General features: G+C 38.5%; 1 protein-coding gene across 2 annotated transcripts; it reads left to right on the top strand.

Moving 5' to 3' along the window:
- Positions 1 to 444: 444 nt before the first annotated feature.
- lipca (lipase, hepatic a) lies at positions 445 to 10919 on the top strand. Of its 2 annotated transcripts, XM_058381501.1 has the most exons (9): positions 445 to 739; positions 2367 to 2545; positions 3302 to 3481; positions 3616 to 3736; positions 4933 to 5172; positions 5847 to 6089; positions 7058 to 7172; positions 8107 to 8325; positions 10280 to 10919. In XM_058381501.1, the coding sequence occupies exons 1-9, from the start codon at positions 658 to 660 to the stop codon at positions 10395 to 10397; spliced, it is 1497 nt and encodes a 498-aa protein (XP_058237484.1). In that variant the 5' UTR covers positions 445 to 657; the 3' UTR covers positions 10398 to 10919. The 2 variants fall into 2 exon arrangements, with proteins under 2 accessions (XP_058237484.1, XP_058237485.1); XM_058381502.1 differs by lacking the exons at positions 445 to 739; positions 2367 to 2545 and adding an exon at positions 2575 to 3047.
- The last annotated feature ends 4252 nt before the right edge of the window (positions 10920 to 15171 follow it).

A 15171-nucleotide genomic window follows, 5' to 3' on the forward strand; every position in this document is an offset into this window, starting at 1 on the left:
AAAGGCAGTTTTAAGTGCAAGGAAACATTATGATTTGATATAATAGTTATCGGGTTTCCTTTAATTACTTCTACTGCTTCATGTCTTTTTTTCTGTTTTTTTGCACATTTTTTATACTTTTAAGAATGGCAAAGCAAACTCGAATTGCTTGTTTGAATCTGTTTATAGAGTCTCATTATATATAGCATTATAATATGTATAATTGAGGTACACATGTTCTGAATGAATTATTGATCTCAGTGCAGATATTTAAGTTCAGACATGATTATGTAACAGCAGTTCAGTAACACTGCAACCCTTTATGACTTCTGCTGTCACCTACAAAGTGCACGGCTATTTTACACACTGGTAAATCATTGGCTTTATTACAGAGAACTCAATTCACAGTAGGGAGAGATAATAAAAAAACCCTGACTACAAAAGTGAATCAGTTGAACACATCGACTCCCTTTACACCCAGGACCCTCCCAGTCGCAGCCCCTAAACTTCTGTATTTGCATATAGTGGCCTTTCCAGCTTTAGGTTTGGACACATATCCACCACCACCTGTCTCTACTCTATCCATGAGAGAGTAACAAATGCCTAAAGCACCTAGATCAATAGACACATAAAGAAGAAGCATTGCATCATTGGATTAGCTGGTGTCTGTTGAGCAGAATGCATGGGCTTAATGTGCTGTCCTTACTGCTAATTACCACATGCCTATGTGATGGCAGAAGAGCAATAGAAGACAGAGCAGGTGAGTGCTTGCTATTATGAACTGGTTTTATGCAATACATTTTACAGTGCATCTCTTATATACAAAGGTTGATTTGTAGTGGGGAAAGCTAATATAAGTGATGAGTAGTCAGAGATCAGGGGCACGTGTGCTGAAATGCAATCACAGTGTGAAAAACAGTTTGTGTCAAAGAAGATCTAATGAATATAAGAATATTAGAAGTTATTCATGCTACGATTCCAAACACTGGGAAATAATACTGTACTTTAAAGCGCTGAAGACAATTCCACACAGTGAAGTTTATTTGTCTTACGCTTGCACAATCTGACACGGCCAAAGTGTCCATCTGGTTTAGAAAAAAAAAATTTGCCTCTGTCCACACCTACATATTCATACTCTGGTAATGATTTATGTTGGTAAATATATTCATTCATTTTCAGTAACCACTTTATCATGCTCAAGATTGCAGTGGATCCAGTCCAGATTAAGACCCTATCTAAAAACACCATTCATTCACACAATAATTCACATTTTCTAGGGGCAATACAGGATATCTGCCTGCATGATTTGGGAAAATGGGAAGAAATCAGAGAAACCAGAGGAAACCCAAAGGAAAAATGTGGAAAGATTAACAATAACTCAGGATTAAGTCAGGGAAGCTGGTGCTGCAAGGCATCAACACGACTTACAGTGGCACTATGCCTCCCTTGGAGAATGAAGTTAGTTCTTATTCTTCAATTAACATTGCTAACTAAATTAACAGCTGCTTCTTATTAATGTTGACATAAACGTAAGAAGTCTCACATTAGTAATCATTGTATCAGTGTAATCCCTGTATCAGTTTATTCATGAAATGAATAATGCAGAAAAAGTCTGACAATTCTGGATCTCCAAATCAAGTTCATTATTTCCACTTGGAATAGGAATCACATACATTTTCTGGAGATTTAATTTCCTCAAAACACAGAAATTTTGACATAAACAAAAGGAATTACTTGGAAGTCACTTGACAATGCCTTTGGGTGAATGAACACACTCTTTTGTGTCCAGCAAACACTTCAGTAGAACATAACTCAGAATCTACAGAACTCACTGTTCCTATTTACACAGACCAAAATCACAACACAAGGTGGGTGTTTATCATTTGGATTGATTAAAGTGGATGGGAAAATACAGTAAAAACCCTCGCACACTCAAACTATCAAATCTCTTTACGTGCACTATCGAAAAACATCGAGACTTTCACAGACCTTTGGAAGATATATGAGTCAACAAGTGAAAGCACATCAGTAATTTACTGCTACTCTACATACCCAGAGACACTAAAGAAAATCTCTCTGCTTATCTGTCACCATGTCTGTCTGATGTCTATTATGCCACCAGGGTGGACGTGGGTGCTGAGCAGTTTTGTATTTTCAGTTTTCCACTGCTAATTTGGGTTGGATAAAAGAAATTAATTCTGAATAATTCTGTTCCACTATTATCTATAAAATTAAAAGTAAATAGGGAAGGAAATAGAACAAAGTATTACTGTGCATAAGACAGGTGGTGGTGTAGACAGCAAATATCTTTGTGAAAAGATGATAGAAATTAGTAATTAATTGCCTTATTAAGCAGTTAGATCAGTGTTTGTTTGATTCTGTTACAGATAATGAGTTTGGGTTGAAGATGAACAGGCACTATGAGCCTAAATCCATGTTCAGGATGTATACACATGGGAAGGATATACAGGATGCCTGCACTGTAGAGCTCTTCCAAGCACACACCCTGCAGTCCTGCAGCTTCAACAGCAGCCACCCCCTGGTCATCATCATCCACGGCTGGTCGGTATGGAACTTCATCATCAGGAGGAATATGCACGGCTAAACTAACTGGAACTGGCAGTACAGAATATATAGACTCCGTGTTCTACAAAGATTACACCCGATGATGGATTAAATGGAGGGTTCAGTGATGAATATTCAACATGCATGAAACTAATGCCATGGAAATCCATTCAGGCAGCAGTAGTTTTGGGCATTATATTATTTTAAGTAGAAACAGTCCTGAGAGTCAGTTCCAGTCATTAGGCAGCTAAGGCACCACATTTTGGCCAGGCTGAAGGAAGCATTTTTAAATCTACAGTCATTCCAATATCACAAAACTTTATACAAGCAAAAACCAAAAAGCAAAACCCTGGTTTAGACTAGGATAAGGATTACCCTTAAATTAAATTTGCTGCCTTGCAGTCTTATGAAGCCTGTTGAATAATACATTCTCAGAGGTTCAGCACAAGACAGTGGAATCCATTTTGTAACATTCAGGCTTGGGAGAGAGAGAAATAATAAATGTAAGTGCATTTTTTATACATGTGTATATTAAGGTTTTTAGTAATAGTGATCACACCAGGCAATGGTAAGAGTGAATGTAACAAACATGATGCATGTTGAATATTTTGGTGTACTCCATAACAATTTATGACTAGTCAGGATCTCATAGATACCTATAGACATTCATCACCTATCCTGGAAATGACAACTTGGCTCAAACTGCCAGTAAATGGTTACTTAAAAAATGACTTGACCCCTTTGTGTCTATCTGTAGATGGATGGGATGATCGAAAGCTGGGTCACTCGGCTGGCCGCTGCACTTAAGAGCACACAGAAAGACATCAATATTCTGGTCAGTGACTGGCTGACCTTGGCACAGCAACACTATCCCATTGCTGTTCAAAACACACGGGTTGTTGGTCAGGAAATCGCCCAACTGCTCATATGGCTTGAGGTGAGGTGACCAAACAAAAAAGTGTGTTTATGCTTTACAGAATATGACGCAAACCTTTCTCTGAACACCTCTGTATATAGTTATGTAAGAATGTTGCCATAAGTTCACATATCTGTTGCACCTGTCATTTCCAGAATCTCACACAGTTTCCTGTCAGTAATGCCCATCTTATCGGCTACAGTCTGGGCGCTCACATAGCCGGATTCGCTGGAAGGAACTTAGCCACATTGGGGAGGACTCTGGGAAGAATCACTGGTGAGAGAAAATGACTTGAAAGCTTTTCTAACTTCCAGATCATTTGTAATGTATAGTAGTAGACATTTGAGATGTTCGGTTGCTTCCCAGGGAAGCTTCTGCTAACTGCAGTTAAAAACCTAGCTAGAAAAACCTAATTATAGTGATGACAATTTCAGTCAAACTTACTGTTTGAATTTTTAAGGCATTTTATATGTAGCACCATATATTACGCACAGCATTATTCACTTACTTCAGTGCAGTGTGTGAGAATGTGCAATACTCTAAACCAAGTCCACTGAAACCTAACCAACTGAGACAAACCATTTGCAATGCTTACACTATATTGCCAATAGTTTTGGGACAACACTCAAAATCATTGAATTCAGGGGTTGGCCCCTCCAGTGAAAGGAACTCTTAATACTTCAGCATACCAAGACATTTTGGACAATTTCATGCTCCCAGCTTTGTGGGAACAGTTTGGGGATGACCCCTTCCTGTTCCAACATGACTGCACACCAGTGCACAAAGCAAGGTCCATAAAGACATGGATGAGAGAGTTCGAAAAACAACACCTGAACTGAATGATTTGGAGAGGTGTCCCAAAACTTTTGGCCATATTTACTTCTTCGAATGAGAAAGTACTGAAATAAAGCTTCATGCTCCAGCGAACAAATGATGGTTGCGATTGACGCATAGCACGGATTGAAAAATGTGAATCACACAATAAATAAAGGTTCTGCGTCTATTTCTGGAAGGATTTTTGAAATTCTAAAACTATATGGTAATGAGTGTCAGGAATACACCTGTGTTTGTGTCAGATAGGCAAGAACAAGATATGTTTTGAAAGCATGAGAATGAAAGAAGCCTTCTCCTTAGCACAAGTCAATGCTACAGTTTCTGACTGGCATTATAGGACCAACCAACAGAATAATTACAAAATATAATAGGACCTTAAAACAGTAACCTGAATACTGAGGATTTTTGAATGTAGGAAATGGTTAAAATATAAGATGATGCAATATCATTTAATGTTTTTGTTACATTTAGCAAGAATTGTTCTTTAACCACTGGGGCAGATGACAAAGACTTTAAATCATCACACTAGGTACACAGGTTTTGTGTGTGTGTATGAGATATGTTTTTGCTGGAGCCTGCAAGGTTGCTGGGGGCATTTGCTAAATACAGTAAGTGTGTGTGTGTGTGTGTGTGTGTAGGCCTGGACCCTGCAGGCCCACTGTTTGAAGGCATGTCCTCTACAGACAGACTCTCCCCAGATGATGCTAGGTTTGTGGACGCCATTCACACATTTACCCAGCAGCACTTGGGGCTTAGCGTGGGCATCAAACAACCCGTCGCCCACTACGACTTCTACCCTAATGGAGGATCATTTCAGCCTGGGTGCCACCTACACGTTAAGAACCTGTACACTCACCTATCTCAGTATGGCCTTATGGGTAAGCACTGACAGTGGAAGAGAAGGGGAAACAGTGGGGATGGGTAAGAAGGAAGAGATTAAAGAGTGGTTAGTGGATATTGGTGGAGAGACTGAATTGTCGAATTGGTAAAAGCGAGCTTTGTGAAGAGTTCTATTAAAGTTTAATGATTTGGATGAAATTGCTATCTTAAAAAGAAATGCCATGAATTCCCAACATGTTCAGCTGATGAAAAAGAAGGATTTGACAACTTACTTGGATAAAAAAAAAGTTCACAAGCATAAAAGAAGCTGTCAAGCACAAATCTTAATAATCCCAAACGCAGCACTGTGCTATTCACCCTGCTGAGTTCATGTCTGCAGGCTGTCAAAATACGCATTCATGTGAAATGTATGAGCAGGACAACAGGCTTAAGATGTCTAATCAAAGAGAAATGCAGCGTGTCATGTGATGGACAGGCTGTCTTGTTTAGCGAGTAAATAAATACAGAGCTAATACAATTTTAATGCAGAAAGAGGTGCAGAAATAGCTGCTGTAGTTTTGTCACATTTTCAGTAACACTGTCGTGCCATCAGTGCCTGAATAGCTGAAAATTAAAACCTTGAAAGATTTTGTGATGGCAAACACAGACTAATGGCATCTGCAGGTAAGACCACTTCCTTATGCTTGTTTTATTCTTGTTGGTCTGTGTGCAGGCTTCGAGCAGACGATGAAGTGTGCCCACGAGCGAGCAGTGCACCTTTTTATCGACTCTCTTCTAAACAGAGACAAACAGATCACGGCCTACAGGTGCAGAGACAATGCAGCCTTTAACAAGGGTGTCTGTCTGGACTGCCGCAAAAACCGGTGTAACACTCTCGGCTACGACATCAAGAAGGTCCACACGAGCACCAGCAAGAGGCTGTACCTCAAAACCCGCTCGCTCATGCCGTATAAAAGTAAGCCAGAGCTTAATGTGTTGTTGTAAGAGTGTCAGTGTTTTAAATCATCACCTGTTATAGCTCAAGGCTTAGTGCTAGTGGCTAGAAGGTTGAATTCAATGGACCCCATTTGGTTACTTGAGCAAGAACATTAACTGCTCTGTTCTGTGCTTGTGTTCTGTCTCACATATAATTCACTTATAAAAGTGTCTGACAATTTTGCATGTCATTAGTGTTGGATGGGTGTACTTGCTCCTAATGGGTGTGCTCCTTCTGATGCTGTTGAAAGTTCTGCATTGTGGAAAATGTATAAACAAATAAGTGTCCCAATTCATATCTATGAGCTTCTCTATAATTATACTGTCATCAGGTCAGAGGGAGCCGAGTGCAGCTAGTCTGGCAACTTTATTATTATGTGTAATTAGTAGAAGCACCAGTCATAGACATAGCACTATTGTGTGTGTTGATGGTTTTTAGCTGGCTCTGTAACTAACTTCATTTTTTGTACAATTACTCAGAGCTAAGCATAGACTAAAAACCTCAAAACTGATTATCACACTTTCTCATAAAAGACAAACTAAATGTTTCTGTGCAATGCTGAAATATGAATTTATTCCTCTGTGCAACTAACCACATGGATAAAATGTGAATCAGGAGCTTTCTGCTGGTTTCACTGTGATAATAAACTGCGGCTGAATTGTGATTCAATGGAAATAATGGACATCTATAATGACCCTGCAATTAAGGCTGTCTGCGGGAAAATTACCTACATGAATGGCATTAATTGTTATCTAGATAAGTGTTACATTTTCCATTAGGCTATACGGTTAACAATTAAAGTTTCATGAATAAGTAGAGAAGGAGAATGTTTAAACTCTTTTCTTCAAGTCACATAAAACATTCAATAAAAATAATTAATAGGAACCATTAAGCGAATTTCCACTCCGTGCATGAAATAGTGATATCTTTTTTTCATTCATCTGCAGTGTACCATTTTCAGTTCAGGATCCAGCTCTTCACACAGTTTGAAAAGATTGATCCGTCTCTTACCATCAAACTCACTGGCACTCTTGAAGAGAGTGAAGTCCTGCCAATCAGCCTGTAAGGTCCTATTCAAAACTTACAGACAATTCGTTTGAGCAAAATCCCATATTTCTTGCAAGTCTTTTTCTCTAACTTTCAAATAAGGTATAAATCGTTATCATACCTAACGCAAATAACGGTTGCACAACATGCTATCAGGAATGTTAGACGTCATCATAGGTTTGGGCCAAGGCCAGTGCTTTAGTTCAAAGCAAATGACGCTGAATAAAATGTATGTAATTTCCTTATATTTTTTATATTATATATATATATATATATATATATATATATATATATAATATTTGTTTTTAAGTTTTGTACTGGAGCTACAAGGCTAATGAAGCTAACATTAACAGTTAGGGAAAGGTTATAATCTTCTAGCTTAGCAAACTGTACAAACAAACCACCTAAATAAATAATCTAAATTAGAAAAACTACATTTTTACTGAACTGATCCAGTCTGGCCAGACTGCAGGAAATCAATGTAAACATAAAAAATCCAAATATAGATGCTTAAAATGTGCAGTTTAGGAGTTTCACGATTCTCCTTCATTTGACCCACACAAGTGGATCAAAATTCCACAACAGATACAGGTCAAATGAAGGAAAATGCTGGTTTTAGAGACTCCTAAACTGCAACCTTACTATACATTTCTGTACATCGAGGCTATTCTGGTCAGATTTGACCTGTATCTATTGAAAATCCATTTCAGTAGATACAGGTCAAATCTGACCAGAACAGCCTCAATGTACAAAAATGTGTAGTATCTGTATAAATGTATAGAATTTATTAACCTTTTTAGTTTGGGGCATTTTAGGAAAAGTCATCAAGCTTCATGCTGTACTAATGGCATTAAGGGTGGTATTACTGCTATGAAATGGAATAAATTTTACCTGGACAAAATCTAAAGGTTAATCACATGTGTCCCTTTACACCATCTCTATCTCTTAGAGTAAAGGAAGTCTCAGGCAATAAGACCTACTCTTTCCTGATCACTGTGGACACTGATATCGGAGATCTGATGATGATACATGTGTCCTGGGAGGCAGAGTCACTGTGGAACAACATGTGGAGCAAAGTCAAGACCATATTTCCATGGGAGAGCAAGGAAGATGGGCCAAAGCTCACCATTGGTAGGATTCGAGTCAAAGCTGGGGAGACACAGCAGAGGTAAAACTGTGTACAGGGAAACAAGACAGGGAAAAAAAACAAAGGCAGAATATTAAAAAAATGTGACCAGCACACTGTGTCAGGGTAGAGCTGCACGATAAATGATATTACAATCACAAACTTGATTTATCAGTGAAATTTGATTCAAGAACCTCATCAATTATGCATCATTTGTACTCAGGAAATTATTGTATAAAATAGAGCACCACTATTCCCCATTATTCCAATGACCATGCACAATATGATGCATGCATCTGAAGTGCCGTGGCTGGGTTAGTGTAGAGAAGAAAAACAGAAGGAACGATGTTGTAAAGCTAAGCTGTGTGTGAATTTTAAGCTGACCCAGTGATGCATTACACATATAGAGCAATTCTCATCTACAATCTACTAATTATTTAACCAGCCATTAGTATTGCTGCTTGTCTCTTATTGTTGGGAAAACATACTGCATTTTGGTCAGGATTTCAACTATTGCAATACAAACATGGCAGCAAAAAGCGAGCTGTTACTCCCAATCATTTGCTAAGAGTAATGTAGCTACCATGTAAGAATTAAATAAGCATGCATGTTGTTTTTTACTAAACTGGTAAAAGAATGAATGAGAATCAGGACCTCAACTGAAATGAATGATTTCAAAATGACTGGCAACCTTAGACCTGGCGTGGAGAGAATGACGAGTATCTTATTTATGCAGCAAGATTAGAGACACTGTTGGGATCCATTCACACAGTGCCCCCTAGTGGACGATTCAAATCCAGCTTATCTTTTCCAGTCCTTATCTCAACACAAGGCTCTGGGACTACTAATACTCAGAGCTCCAGTGTAGGGAGAGTCTAATCCAAAAATAAAAATGCTGGACTGAAATTATTATTTAAACTCCAGTTTTAATGTTTTTGAGTTCGCCAAAAGCAGAGCAGAGTAATCATTTATTAGATTACAAGCTCAACATATAATAAATGTTGGAGAACTCTTGGCTGCTTATCTCCCCTATCAAAGGCACACATGGTTCAGTCTGATCCACATATAAACACGGCGAATAACGGTGTAAATCATTTTCTATGTTTTACCAGCACAATATAGTGCTGTATTATATATACTAGGGTAATAACAATAACATTGTTTACAATACATTTCATTAGTCATTTAGCTTCAACTGTGAGCTACACTCCCACACAACTTAATATAATGAAACTTTAATTTAATAGTAATTATAACTTATATACACCAACCAGGCATAACATTATAACCACATATGCCTAATATTGTGTTGGGCTCAAAACAGCTCTGACTCATCATGCACTGTGTATTCTGATACCTTTCTATCAGAACCAGAATTAACTTCTTCGGCAATTTCAGCAACAGTAGCTCATCTGTTGGATCGGATCACATGGGCCGGCTTTCGCTCCCCACGTACATCAGTGAGCCTTGTCCACCCATGACCCTGTCCCTGGATCACACCACTGTTCCTTCCTTGGACCACTTTTGATAGATACTGACCACTACAGACCGGGAACACCCCACAAGAGCTGCAGTTTTGGAGATGTTCTGATCCAGTGGTCTAGCCATCACAATGTGGCCCTTGTCAATCTCGCTCAAATCCTTACACTTTCCTGCTTCTAACACATCAACTTTGAGGACAAAATGTTCACTTGCTGCCTAATATATCCCACCCACTAACAGGAGATAATCAGTGTCATTCACTTCACCTGTCAGTGCTCAGAATGTTATGCCTAATCGGTGTATGTTTATTTAAGTTTATTAATTATAAAGATAAGATACATATGGTTTTAAAATAGATGTTTCTAGGTAAAAAACAGATTAAACTGTTCACAGGCAGTTTAAGTTAATATCTAAGCAGCCACACGTTGCATTTTGCTTCTTACTGTATACAGTGCAAATTATTTTTATAATTATTACTTATTTTTTTGTTCTTTGTCCCCTCTTTCCCTCACAGAGCCACGTTTTGTGCTCAGGCTGATGACAGACCGTCTATCCGGCCCTCAGAGGAGAAGATGTTTGTTCGCTGTGATGAAAGACGGGAAAAGCAGGAGCGTGTGCGGTCACATGGCTGAAGGACAGTGCGAGCGAGGGTTTTTTATGTGCTCGCACATGCCTGACATCATGATGTTAAAAAAACAAACAAAAGAAAACAAAAAAATAACAACTAAAAACAAAAACAACTGGTCTTTTTGACGTTAAGCGATGCAGAACAAGCTGAAACCACAGTTATTGTTTTCAAACTGATGCTCGTCACTTTCCCCTTGTTCAAATCCCTTTTTTTTTTTTTTAAATCCTCTTTCCTTTAGGCTAGCTCACTAGGTAGCTCAAATGAAGGTTGTTAGTTGATCTCATGGGCTATTGAGAGTTATAAACAGTTAAAGCAAATATAGACCCCAAGAGAAGAGCTTGAGCTGCCTGGAATAGCTTGCAGTTTGACACAGATTTGTTTTCACACCAGCAGACAAAGCAAAGTTCTAGACTGAGCAGTGGTGATGCTTCCAGCACATCACATCCTGTGTAACATCTCTACTGCAATTGAAATGTTGTAGCACACTGTATTAATGTATTAAAACATTTAGATGCCATTCAATCCATTAATGAATTTCTATACGTCTTTCTTATTGAAAAGCTTCACTGTATTGCCAAAGTTGGAGTTGGCCCACTCTTTGCAGCTATAACAGCTTCAACTCTTCTGGGAAGACTTTCCACAAGGAATGTGTTTCTGGGAATTTTTTACCATTCCTCTAGAAGTGCATTTGTGAGGTCAGGCACTGATGTTGGATGAGAAGGTTCTGGCTCGCAGTCTCAAGTCTAATTCATCCCAAAGGTGTTCTATCTGGTTGAGGTCAGGACTCTGTGCAGGCCAGTCAAGTTCCTCCACACCAAACTCACTCATCCTTGCTTTGTGCACTGGTCCACAGTCATGTTGGAACAGGAAGGGGTCATCACCAAACTGTTCCCACAAAGTTAGGAGGATGAAATTGTCCAAAATGTCTTGGTATGTTGAAGCATTAAGAGTTCCTTTCACTGGAACTAAGTGGCCAAGCCCAACCCCTGAAAAACAACCCTACACCCCCCTTCACCAAACTTTACAGTTGGAACAATGCTGTCAGGCAAGTACCATTCTCCTGGCAGCTGCCAAACCAAGATTCATCCATGGGATTGCCAGACAGAGAAGCGTGATTGGTCACTCCAGAGAACATGTCTCAACTGCTCTAGAGTCCAGTGGCGGCGTGCTTTACACCACTGCATCTGATGCTTTGCATTGCACTTGGTCATATAAGACTTGGATGCAGCTGCTCACCCGTGAAAACCCATTACATGAAGCGCTCTACTCACTGTTTTAGGGCTAATCTGAAGGCCACAGGACAAAAGTTGGTGATTTCTGTGCACATTGTGTGCCTCAGCATGCACTTACCAATTGCTTCCACTTTGTTATAATACCTCTAACAGTTGTCCATGGAATATTTATTAGTGAGGAAATTTCATGAATGGACTTATTGCACAGGTGGCAATCTATCACAAGATATACCATGCTTGAATTCACTGAGCTCATGACAGCGACCCATTCTTTCGCAAATATTTGTAGAAGCAGTCTGCATGCCTAGGTGCTTGGTTTTATACACCTGAATTCAATGATTTGAAGGGGTGTCCCAAAACTTTTGGCAATATAGTGTAGCTCTGTCTGGCATTTCATTTTTGGCTTTGCTGATGTCACACATTATCTTGCTCACTCTATCTGCTGATTAGAACAACTAGCAGTACAAGATGAAATTTTCATGGTCTATTTTCGAAGCCACTATAGATCCTTGTTCAATAAACCTCCTACTTCTCTAGTGAATATTTCTCTTTTGGTTATTAAGATGAATAGTGTGGTATAGGGTTGTAGGCAGAGATGCTGAGCTATTGCTATTTCTTCAATTTTTCTTGCTGCTACAGATGAGCACATTCTTGATTAGTCAAGTAACAGACAGAAAGCTGATGAGAGACGCTATTTTGATTAATATGTAGTTTAAACACAGACCTTTGTATTATGACTAAAGTTTAATGCATTTAACAATTTAAACAAGCGGAGCCTGTTTTGATAATTAAATGTTCGTAAAGGAATAATGTTCCATTCAACTGATTAATCAACAAATGCAAACCTTTTGTAGGAAAGGCTGGACCAGGGATTCACTTGAATCTTTTGGGATTTAACTTAGCAGATAAATCAATAAGCACAAAGTATTACATTTAATTATCTATTTAGAATCCGATATCTACAAATAACAGCTATAATTATTTTCAATAAAAGGTGAAGAGAACAAGAAGAGAATGAGGCGTCAGTTGAAGGTAATTATTTCATACTCTGATCAAACCAATTATATGCAATACCCTGACCAGGGAAAACATTATGACCACCTGCCTAATATTGTGTTGGTCCCCCTTTTGCTGCCAAAACAGCCCTGACCCGTCATGCACTGTGTATTCTGACACCTTTCTATCAGAACCAGCATTAACAACTTCATCAATTTCAGCAACAGTAGCTCATCTGTTGGATCAGATCACACGGGCCAGCCTTCACTCCCCACGTGCATCAATGAGCCTTGTCCACCCATGACCCTGTCGCCGGTTCACCACTGTTCCTTCCTTGGACCACTTTTGATAGATACTGACCACTGCAGACCGGGAACACCCCACAAGAGCTGCAGATTTGGAGAAGCTCTGATCCAGTCGTCTAGCCATCACAATTTGGCCCTTGTCAAACTCGCTCAAATCCTTACGCTTGTCCATTTTTCCTGCTTCTAACACATCAACTTTGAGGACAAAATGTTCACTTGCTGTCGAATATATCCCACCCACTAACAGGTGCCATGATGAGGAGATAATCAGTGTTATTCACTTCACCTGTCAGTGTTCATAATGTTATGCCTGATCGATGTATATGTGACCTAAACTTTCTGATCTCTTAAAAATATCCACAGGTTTATATCTATGCAACAAGTGTTCATAATTCTGCCTTCACTGCAAAATACACAAACACACACAATACAACCCCCCCCCCTACACATTTGTATTATTCTCTTCACCAGTATTGTGACAAATACCTAGCTTTATTATTAAAGTTTCAGTAATATTGTTGACAAGCTGATTATTACAGATTATGAGAATGAATAAGAAAGAAATGAACAGGCCAGCTTATTAAAGGGCCTTTGCTTTTTGCAGGAGTAATATGAGTTTTCTTTTTTGCTGGTGCTTCCTCAATACTGTGGATCTTAGATGCCCTCTGATAAAGTCTACAGCCAGAAGCTACACGAACACAGAAATAAGTCTTTAAAGTGACATTTACAGCAAATGTCATCAGGAATAAAAGTACCTTCTGTTAACGCACAGCGGTGTGAAGAAACCTGTGCGCCGAAATGTTTTTCAAGTCTGTTTTTATTAATGTGAATAAATTGTGTGTTGAGAAATTGACCAAATTATTTATTTGTATTAATGCATTTTCAAGTACTTCAAAAAAAATTACATATCTTTGCACAATACTTTTTGCAATTTTTAGTAAAAACTTTTTGAAATTGAGCGCAAATGAAAGGAAAAGGGGAAAAAACAAACAAACAAATCTGATTTATGAAAAAGAAGAAAAGAAAGAGTACTGTATAAAACACAGCGGCCATTAAAATCAAACAGTAGTATTAGACATATTTCTCCATCTTTTAAATTCCACGTATTTTGCATCTATATCAGTGCACATTCTCTTACACCTTTAAAGCGAGACCTGAAACAAACGATTGAAATAAAAGTTTTTCCCTGCCCTGAAAACCCCCCCCCACACACATACTATTTTACCACAGAAAAACAAGAATGAATAGTTAAGCTCTGAGCCTCAAAATTCAAAGCCAAACAATACCACCAACCACTGTTTCAGCAACACTTGAGTAGAATAAGGGCATAAATTCACTTTCCTAACAAAACAATCATTACCGAATAAACAATATGGCCTGTCCACTAACAAAACATCTCTTAAGGGAGGATCTTGGAGGGCAGTAAATTTGTGAGTGATGATTGCTGCAATGCTTTTTTTTTTTCAGTAGCGCTCTAAGCCATGACAAACACTGAATACAGCTGACAAAGGCATCATATGGACCAAGTTCTATTAAGGAAAAGTGTTTTATTCTATATTGGATCTTGTGTTTTGTTTTATTATGAATATAATATTTTATTTTGGTACACAAGCTCAGCATCAGCAGAAGGAAAATGCTGAATATATATATATATATAAATATATATATATATATATTAAAAAGGACCAAAATTAGCGCAGCTCTAATTACTGCCTGATAGTCCGCTCCTTTCTGAGCTGAATAATTTCCTCTCAAATGAGCGCCTTCAGAAAATCAACGCAGCAGATGATTACATGACCCTGTAGAACGCTGGCACAAATTTGTCCTGCTGCTTATCAGGCACAGTAGAAAGTGGTTACAGATCATCTTCTGCACATGGTCTACATAATAAGGGGCTATGTGCTGTAGAATAGAAAGAAATTGTTTCATAAGAAGAAATTTGTGATGGTTTTTGCTCATGTATAATAGGGGTGGGACAGAATAAGAAGAAATCTGAAATAGTTATAGCCCTTCTATGCTGAAAAGGTCATCCAAGCCAATGTCACACCACAAAAATTTTCAATTTCTATTTCGCTAGCAAACATCAACCACCAAAATGTTGTGGATCTGGATCAGGGCTTAGGGATTTTTAACAACACTCAGATAAATAGGTGAGAGAAGTACATTTTAAATACACTACTAACCTGTGTACCTAACAGATCCTGCTTGGTTTATTTCCTGAACTTTCTGTATTCTTTCTTTGATA

Source organism: Hemibagrus wyckioides, linkage group LG27, assembly GCF_019097595.1.
Source record: "Hemibagrus wyckioides isolate EC202008001 linkage group LG27, SWU_Hwy_1.0, whole genome shotgun sequence".
Classification (NCBI taxonomy): Eukaryota; Metazoa; Chordata; class Actinopteri; order Siluriformes; family Bagridae; genus Hemibagrus; species Hemibagrus wyckioides.

Coding starts and splice junctions, on each gene's coding strand:
- lipca (XM_058381501.1), top strand. CDS start 658: ATGCATGGGCTTAATGTGCTGTCCTTACTGCTAATTACCACATGCCTA. Junction 3,482..3,615: donor AACTGCTCATATGGCTTGAG/GTGAGGTGACCA, acceptor TGTCATTTCCAG/AATCTCACACAGTTTCCTGT. Junction 5,173..5,846: donor ATCTCAGTATGGCCTTATGG/GTAAGCACTGAC, acceptor GTCTGTGTGCAG/GCTTCGAGCAGACGATGAAG.